Raw genomic sequence first — 9,312 nt, 5'->3', positions numbered from 1 at the left:
GTGTAAACTAGAGAGGGGACTGGACGGATGCCCCCGGTCAATACCTTGAGGAACATCAACGGGATTGTCAGTGGGCGAGGTGACATTGATCTGGGCGTGTCAATGGTGGCATGTGCAGTAGTTCAATATTCCGCCCTAATTAGCAGCCCTCTGCTTCTGGCGAGTCCGCTTTCGACGTACCACTGTTCCCATTCAGAATTCTGATGCTTGCCACAATGCAGTCCATGATGGCTTGCCCTTGTTCACTGACGTCGTCGTCGTGATTCCAGGTTCTCGACAGCCGGAGTCTGGGGAGTGTCTGGGGCGGTTAGTTAGCCGGGCAGGGCAATGGGGACCTGAGCCTCTGGAGGATCGCCTGTGGTTACAGGTATATAGACAAGTATGTGGATATAGGTCATCGCCCAACGGTGGCATAGTGTACCTACTGTGTCTGGAGTCCAAAGAGAGGCTGTACAACCACTCGGTGTACCGGGGAGAGCACTGCACGGATGGATCTGTTTGGTTCAAGACTCAAGACACACACACACACAGAACGAGCGGTACCTTGCGTGTTGCTTGCTGCTTTGGTGCTGTTCATGTTGTTTCTGCTGCCGTGTGCTGTGAAGAAGCATGAATAACCACTGTCAAGATGGCCAGTCGAGGGTTGCTTTGCAGCGGCGGGATCTGCAGCTGTGGTGTCCAGGGCACCTCCAGGCTTTTTCATTCATAAAAGTGATCCTATCGTCCGTAGCGTGGGTGGCCGTCGAATTCATTCTCCAGGGCATGTCGTCGAGGACAGGACGTGGAGTCGAGCTTCGAGTTCGAGTCTCTTCCATTTGCACCACAGGAAACGCCACTGGCATGCCCAACAGCAATAATGGCAATTGTTATAATAAGGATGGTCGAGTCACAGTATCAATTGGCCTCGACCTGTTGGTGAGAGGTGACAGATGCTGTCTGAAAAGAGTCTGAAGAGAGCCTCGGAGAGAGTGAAAAAGTGCAAAGTCGGCGTCTGGTTGGCCAGCAAAAAGAACACTGCGAAAGTTGTGAAGTGGGTGAAAAGTGGGGAAATGGGTCCAGGGGCGGCAGGCTTGAGGTGCTTTGGCCGGGATGAGGAAGGCACAAGCAGGGGCCTTAAGCGCCCTCGCGGTCGATTGGCAACCACGTCCTTGCACAGACGCACCAATCAGCTCCGTCATCACCTCCGCCGACATCCATCCAGCTTCATCATTGATCTTATCGCCCTTCATCCGCTATCATCCGCTATCGATCCTTCCGTTCTTGTCTTTGTTCCATTCTGGATGCTGTCAGTCTTTTATAGCGTCATCATATTCGTTCCATGTTCTCCTTCCTCAAAGACAACCGACCACAACGCAACACGCCAGTTACAACCCAGATTCACCAACACATTGGCTAGGTAAAACCCATCCTGCCAGTGCTTCGATTCTTCCGTGCATTGGCTGGAACCGTGGAACACCAGTTGCCAAGACAGATGCAGAAAATCAGGAACCACCTGTACGACATTCTCCAACAAGTTCCCATCTTGCCCGAGTCCAGGGTGATGGATCATATCGCATTGCAACGAGCAAGCCGGCATCACTATCTGCCTAGGTGATGAGGATTACAGGCAATTTTGTTCATCACGAACTACTCGAGCAAATTGTTCGACGTGTGCTGAGAAAAAAAAAGTTTCGTCACAATAAGCGGCCGCTGCTCATATCCGAAATCCGAACAAGTCTCCAACAAGCGAGGATCCCAAATAGGCGCCGATTGCCCAGGATTCCCTTTCACTTCACCTCTTCTCTGTACTGTGCAAATCAACATTTTCTTGGTACACATCGATAACTTCATTTCCAACTACATCATGGACGCCCATGTACTCCACATCCGACTTTGGACTCGTATTGATCTCACGATATACCCGTTGCTACGGAACCTGGACCGGTTGAGCGGTATCCGTGCGGCATCACTCATGGGAATGTGATCGGGTACCTACATACTCGACATTTTAGTCATCACTTCGAAGAGGAGGGCAGTGGAGGGTTCGGCTGCAAACTTGAAACCCCCATCCGGCAGCTTCATCGTGTTTGTGATGAAGCTGATGGGACTGCTTCTACCTATCAACCCCACCATCAGGGCACCATCACCCCCGTATGCAGGTCCGGTATGAAGTCTGATGTTGTTGCACTTTAACTGAACACTAGAGATTAAACCACCATTTCTCTACGCCACGGACCCTGTTAATCTTACTGCAACCCTAATCCAGCCAAACCATCAATGCCAAAGTGGTGGCCTCGATCTTTAAAGGCAGGACAGTCGCATTTCAGATATCTTCGGTGCCGGCGAACCGATACCTGCCTGGAATCACAATGTCAAGGGCAAGTGTGGAATCCAATTCGTCTTTTTTCTCTGCGTTTCGTTGAAAGGGTCGTCTCCAGAGCCCAGAATCGGAGTCTAACACTAAGGAGATGGGATTCTATTGCCGATTCATTGCAAGGGGCGTATCGTCTACCATTTGCCGATTGTTGAAGGATGAGGTGGACGAAGATCGTGGGCTCCCATGCCCTGTCAAGCTTTTGTTTGACGGAAGCTATCCTGTCTAACACGGAGCAAGCAACTCAACAAAAGCACCAACATTAGAGGTTGCCATTTTGCAGCTTTGCAGCTATGCTCAGGTTACGCAGACAGGATGGTGACCTCCCCGCTCCGGTTCCTGATATTCAAGAGGAACTGGGAGACCAACCAATGCCTCACACTGCTTTGGTGCCGGACACGATGCACCCACGATTAAGTATGCCACGGCCGCATTTCGTGACATGGCATGCGAGGTTACTACTCTCTGCTGACGGGTTACCACATACCCGCAAGCAATAACGGCGATACCTCCACTTCCGACCTATCTCATTGCCCCCCATCCAAGCAAGTGCAGCCTTAAAAAAGATACAGTAGCTAGGTATCGGTATGCCCCTCTGCAAGTGATCAAAGCATCCGTTTAACGCCCCCGCGCCCGTACCTCGTTCAACCTGTACACCGCAGGACCTTTGGCTGTTCGTGCCTGGCATGAGGTGAACGCTCCCCTTCGTATGGATTGCTGTCGTCCTACCCAAGGAGGAGGGACGAGACATGCAACACAGAAACCAAGCAACGAACACTGCGTGGCATTCGAACCTTGACCTGAGGTTACCACACCGGCCTCATTTGCCCTGTGTTGAGCAGAAATTTGTTCGTGGAACCATGGGACAAAGAAGTGAAGCAGCAACAGCAAAAAAGGTAAGGGCGCAGAGGTGGTTGTCCGAGACATGGAAGCGTGGGGTTATCGTGATGCTGTTCTCGAGGTGTTGAGAGAGAGCGATGTTTGCGGAACAATCCGTCACATCAGCTAGCTCATCATATTGATAACTTAAAAAGCAAAGAAGAGTATAACGGTCCCATTATGGCGTGCGGCGTTGCTTGGAGGCCAAAGGCACAACTACGCCCATCTTTGCTTCTCTTCAGTTCTTTCCCCTCAACCAGTTAATTGGGTTCACGCACTGCGCTCCTTCCTTCAGTCGAATGGGACGAACTGTGGTTCAGGTGACATGCATGTGGATTGAAGAAGGTGTCCGAGCGCAACCGAGGAAAGGTCCTTCCCCCTGAATCGTCTTATGTATCTCGTCTGTACCTTCCTTCCCATCATCTAATCTTGTCCGTGCTCCCGCCCGCAGATGCACAAACTACATTGAAGAAAACGCGGGGGCTGCAGGAGCACATGAGGTAAGCAAAGCTTGAAGTTGCCTGCCCCGGATTTTCTTGTCGGGGTTCAACATCTCCATTGTTGACAAACATCGTCGACAATTCCATCTTCCATCTTTCCGAAGGTTGTTTTCTACCTACCCACTGGACATCAAAGACATCCAGATGCCTGCTATCTACACCCGACCTATCTCAACTTTCAATATTCTCCCAATTATCTAGACATTAACGTCGCAGTTCGCACAATGAAGCAGTGTCGATGGCGACATTGACAACGCAACCACACGATGGTTCAGTTGCATGTGCTTTTCAATGACGTTTGGCCTGCTCTCTTTTCTTTTTCCCCTTTCTTTTTTCACTCGTTGGATTGGCCTGAAAACGGCTGAAGAAAAGGTTAAAAATAAGCACCTTGCCATCCCACCAAACAACCGCGTTGGTTGGTTCGGGACACTATCTTCCATGTGGACACTACCACGAACTTGTAAGAAACTCATCACTAGTAGGTATGTAATGCCTCTGAGTTCGCCAACCTTCCCATTGGGATTCGCGCCTCCGCGCTCGATGCACCAGCTTCGGTTGAGCAAGTACAAACAGGCCTGGTTCCATAAGACTCAATCAGATCTTGCCTTGCGGAGCTGAGCCTGTCCGTAATCTTACTCGGAATCCTTTCTTTATCAGATCCATCACTATCACTCAATATTCACAATGAGTCGTCGCCAACCGGCTGGATTGGCTGTGTCGAGTCACCAAGCGCGGATTTGTACGGGAGCGAGCAGAACCATGTAAGTGACCACATTACTTGTTGCCTAGCTGAAAACTCGAGACTAACTGGTAACCCAGGCATCGGGAATGACGACACAATTGCAAAGTCTGAAAAGACCCTACGGGTCAGAGACGGCACGCATCTGTTCGATGTCGAATGCTTATCTGAGAGTGTCCACCTGTCCCTCTTTGGGACATTCGGCCTTTCAGCTCTACCAAAACAGATCTAGACCCATCTGGCCTCGTCTCACAGCAAATCAGCTCGTTGACAACATCGACAAACCGCCATCAAGCTCGCAGTGGATCGCCGGCCGGGGTCGCTATCGTGAACCGTGCCATGATCGGCCCGGGCAGCATGGCCGCCGCATGACCATAAAAGATCTAATACAGGTCCGGGGTGCGGTACGGATCGGGACGATGATCACTAATATATCTATTCTATATCAAGAGTGGCTGAGAGCTACCTGTGCAGACTTCACAGTGTATCCCGCGCACTCTTTTTGCCACGGACACGGATGCACATGTTGGGTGAGCTTTATTTACACTGAAATCTTCAGATAACACGAGACAAGCGCTATAGACGCTCCAAGACATCATCTTTGACCACGTTGGTCGGCTGCTGGCGCCAGGCGGTCAAGTTAGAATCCAGTCGGTGTCTTCACCGCTTCCGGTTTCCCATTTGCCTCGTTTTTTATGTTTCTGTCACTCGGTGTCTGACATCTACTGACTCTGAGAGGAACGAAAAAATGCCTGAGCGGATACTCAAAAAGCCTTTTCCACTCAAGCTACGAAGCTAGATCCTTGCTTTCGGTCTTAATTGCACGTTTTCTGCTGGCTGACGTTGCGGTAGAAAATATTGAGTGAGACCAGTCTCACTTTGCTGTACGCCGGGTCAGAGGTATTGCTCTGGTGTGGACTAGGCAGGCCATGACACTCGAGTAGTAGATCGTCGATCGAGTCTCGGCTGTCTATCTGATATACAGGTTTTGACGTGTCCGGGCCAGAATCTCCGAAGAGAAGCTTACGATTGCTTCCATGCCTTGCGCCTCTCACCTCTAATTTTTGCGCGTCGTACGAATCTCTAATTCACAAGGCCAACTGGAGAAAGACCTGAGAGAGTCAAGTGGTCTTAGGGACACCAGCGCCTGTCGGCCATTCAAAGATAAGATAACATCATCTCCAAGGACCTGCCGTTTTCTTGCCATTGACAGTATATCCACACAGCAAACGACCAAAAACTATAATTCACGACCTTTACCACGCCATTCTTCGCGTACGTTGCAACTCGGGAATACACCACCTAAGTACCGCCTACGTAGGAGTTCCTCGGAACTATCAGAAAGTCAAGTGACTAATCACTAACGCGGGCGCTTGTGCGGCCAGTGGTCTATATCACAACCCACCCACACATCACATCACGGTGGGAACCGCACACTTTAGCACGATATCGGGTCCACTTGTTTTCTTCAATGCTTAAGAATCCTTCGAGATTGGGTGTACAATCCAACATGTGAAGATGGGGATTATCTAGGACCCCACAAGAGGAAGCCGTGATTGTGACGGACTGGTGATAAAGAGATGACCGTTTTCCGTCGTCCAACTAAACGTTTAAACGCCAAGCGCACGAGCGCGCGCGGCCTCATTCCGCTCGTTTAAAACGAGAAGTAATCCACTACTAGGAAAAGTTGTCGATCACCATCAAACGATACCTACCGCTTTTTCTCATTCAAGTCGGATTTATCCCCCCCTGTCCCACTAGTCCTACTCAAGTTTGGGAGCTGTGCTGTCCTGCCATCCGCTGCGAGTCACCCGCATGCTGGAACTTGCCAGTCGTCTTGAGTGGTCTCGCTAAGTCTGTCAGCCCCATCTGCTACGTTGGCGCTCCGGCATGCAGGTCCTTTCCCCGATCTACTAGACCGTATGTAGGAAGGATAAATCCGACTTGAATGAGAATTAGCGGTATACATAAAAGCAGCGGTAAAAAAAAAAAGTTGTTTGAGCCCCTTTGCCCGCTAACGCTGCGCCTTACCAGATTCTGCAAACAAGTGCGGAATTAGTTGGTAATGAATGATGTAAATATGTAGGCGGGGAAATTCCGATGGATCGTAGGGTTAGGCTTGCGACTCGCCTAAGTTCGGTGATTTGCGGGAGTATAGTATTACTACTCTGTTGCTACGCAACTGGTTTGTAGAGGGACTGGGTTGGTGTTCGGGATACTTAGTACTGCTACGGTGATGGTGATGGTGATGGATGGTGATGGTGATGTCAAATTCTTCACATGTGATTCACTTTCACATGTTGTGAGCAATGTAAGATTGAGATTGAGAGGGTAGAGGTAGGCTTACTGCTACTACTACCTTTTAGGAAGGTTGAGGAGACAGGACTCCAACGAAGAAAAATATTTCGCTGGTGAATGCCCGCAGGCCGCGGCCAAGCATTTTAGTAGAGACAGACAGGGTAGAGAAGAAAAAAAAAGTAAGAACGTGATTGTCGAAATCCGCTATGACTTCTGCGAATGAATGCGACGGTGATAGTCACATAGGTAGGATTTCCGTGGCATGGTGAGTTGAGAATATACTTGGGAGATCTGTCACATGGATGCTAGGAGGCGACGAGGTTATCGGATGATAGCATTTGAGCATCTCCCGCTTCGGAGAAAGAACGATGGATGACGACCGAGACAGATGTACTTGGTAGTGAAAGAGCGAGTTTGGTATGATTGCGCTGTCGCAATGAGAATGGAATGGTGTCTTGGGACTTACCAACCTACTGACTGGGCGATGAGGTCCTTGCTTGCGATCAGAAGAGTATGTATGGCCTTCACTGACTGGGCATCTTCCTTTGATGTAAGCTCCCAAGTAAAAAGACGAATGACATATCGAAAGCAGAAGAGTGAAGCAGGCACCATGTCACAAGCAAGCAATGAAGAGATCAAATAATGAGGTTGATGATGATGATAGAAGTTTCAATTATAGAAGCAACCACTGAGACTTCAAATGCTCACTAAACTAACTCCTCAAGGCAATTTATGCCTTTCCAAATTCCAATGGGGTATCAATATCATAAGAAAAACTGCCTGAAAATGCTTGAGAAAAAACAAAAACAAATGGGGGTATCAATCGCAAACCGCGCTTAAAACAAAGGAAAACAGAAAGGAAACTCCGAGAAATGCTAAAAAGTAACTTTTTGTTGCCCCAACCCGATGCGCCCTGATTGTATGTGTGTGTGTATGTCTTCCCATGCAAAGTCGTGTCAAAGTAATTAAGAGTAAAGCTAAGAAACTCGAGACAATGAAGAAGCGAAGTGAAACCCGCTAGGGGTTGGATGTTTGATGAAAGAAAGATGTCGGGGCCGAGTATCACAGACTCAGTCCGACCCGACTAGACCTGCCCGTCCTCTTCTTTGTTTGAAGCAGCCAGCGCGGCAGGGCGGCGTGCTGTAAAACGTGGGAGCAGACATTGTGGCGTTGCACAGGAGAAAGGACCTGGACCAGGAACGGGAAATGAGATCGATGCATCGATCAATCATCTTCGACCATCCCTTGGCGAGTCCAGCTGCGACTTTCCTATGTGCGAATGCTTTGGTGTTTGTGTCCTTTGGAGGCAGAGGCCAGGTCTTTTTGGCGGGTTTCGACTGGGTTGTGGTTGGTCGGGATTGAATGATTGGAAGGCCTTGATTGTCGAGTTCGCGGGGTATTGCTGTGTTTGTTGCACCCCCCAGTCAATGTGTGACTCGATGCGCGGGCGACTGTTCGTCCTCTCCCATTGACCGTCACACTTGATCACGGTGTCTCCACCCAAGGGTCCCCAGTCCCGTGAGTCGGTCCGGAGTTGGAGATGTGCCGCGGCATTTTTCAGATGGGAAAATGGAACGGCATCATCGACTCAAGTGATGATCCGCGCACGGGGCAGCTCGGCAAAGGCACAAGCCGGTGCATGATCCGCACATCCGCATCCGAGGATGCAAAGCAGGGTTTTTGCCCGTTACACACATGTGTGGGGGAAAGGCCTTTTTCCCGTGGGGGTTGATGAAGATGGTGTTAATGAAAATGCCGATGATGCTGATGCTGATGCTGGTGGTTGCAGAAGAATGAAATAAAAGCGGTCAAAAAGCCAAAAATGGGGTACTGTAAGAGTTATGGTTAGCACGGATGAATGCCAAATGGAGGAATTATCAAACCAGTGTAAGCTTACTCAATAAAAACGAGGTTGCAATCGCCACGGCACATGCTGCATCGTGCATCCGATATTTACTCGGACTCGGCGATGGGAGTCATGGCGCTGAGCTTGCTCTTGGTGCTCTTCTTGGAAGAAGCCTTGCCGGCGCTGCGTTGACGCTTGGCCTGGGCCTTGCGCCTCTCCTTCTCCCTGACGAGCAAGCTGACCATCTCGCGCTGGTAGGCGGCCTGCTCGCGCTGCATCTCGAGGATCTCGGCCTCAGTCATGAAGGGCGCCTTGGGAGGAGAGTGCATGGGCGAGCTGCCGCTGCTGGAAACACTGCGCACATCGTCGTCGAAAACATCGCCCATCAAGTCCTCATCGGAAAGGAAGGAAGTCGGGCGCTCGTAGTCAGACTCGGATTCGCAGAGCGAGGTGCGGCGGGGCCACGAGGGGAAAGCGCAGGAGGCATCGGGTCCGGAAGAAGAGATGTTGATCGGAGAGATATCCATCGGCCTCGAGATGCTGGAGTAGGAGCTGCCGTAGGAAGAAGATCGGCTGGAAGAAGCCGAAGAGCTGTAAGAACCGTATGAAGAGTACATTGTTGCTGTTGTTGTTTTCTGAAAAAGTAGTAGTAGTCGATTGTCCAAGTGGATGCTTGTTGCTGATCAGTCGATGATGA

The 9,312-nt window shown here is 50.2% G+C and overlaps 2 protein-coding genes across 2 annotated transcripts; one reads left to right on the top strand and one right to left on the bottom strand.

Moving 5' to 3' along the window:
* Nucleotides 1-4,023: 4,023 nt before the first annotated feature.
* On the top strand, nucleotides 4,024-4,703 carry B0H65DRAFT_442594 (uncharacterized protein; the record flags this gene model as incomplete). Its single annotated transcript, XM_062825584.1, has 3 exons — nucleotides 4,024-4,192; nucleotides 4,422-4,493; nucleotides 4,522-4,703. 3 exons carry the CDS (start codon nucleotides 4,024-4,026, stop codon nucleotides 4,701-4,703), a joined length of 423 nt encoding a protein of 140 aa, XP_062681791.1.
* Nucleotides 4,704-8,448: 3,745 nt separating this feature from the next.
* Nucleotides 8,449-9,312, bottom strand: B0H65DRAFT_198130 (uncharacterized protein). Its single transcript, XM_062821742.1, has 2 exons — nucleotides 8,667-9,312; nucleotides 8,449-8,599 (listed from the first exon to the last, which is right to left on the bottom strand). Exon 1 carries the CDS (start codon nucleotides 9,230-9,232, stop codon nucleotides 8,723-8,725), a length of 510 nt encoding a protein of 169 aa, XP_062681790.1. The 5' UTR covers nucleotides 9,233-9,312; the 3' UTR covers nucleotides 8,449-8,599; nucleotides 8,667-8,722.

This window comes from Neurospora tetraspora, assembly GCF_033439725.1.
Source record: "Neurospora tetraspora strain CBS 560.94 chromosome Unknown B0H65scaffold_4, whole genome shotgun sequence".
NCBI lineage: Eukaryota > Fungi > Ascomycota > Sordariomycetes > Sordariales > Sordariaceae > Neurospora > Neurospora tetraspora.
This window is presented reverse-complemented; position numbering and strand designations above follow the sequence as displayed.

What these genes read in the sequence shown, in the direction of transcription:
- B0H65DRAFT_198130 (XM_062821742.1), bottom strand. Translation starts at nt 9,232, where the DNA reads ATGTACTCTTCATACGGTTCTTACAGCTCTTCGGCTTCTTCCAGCCGA.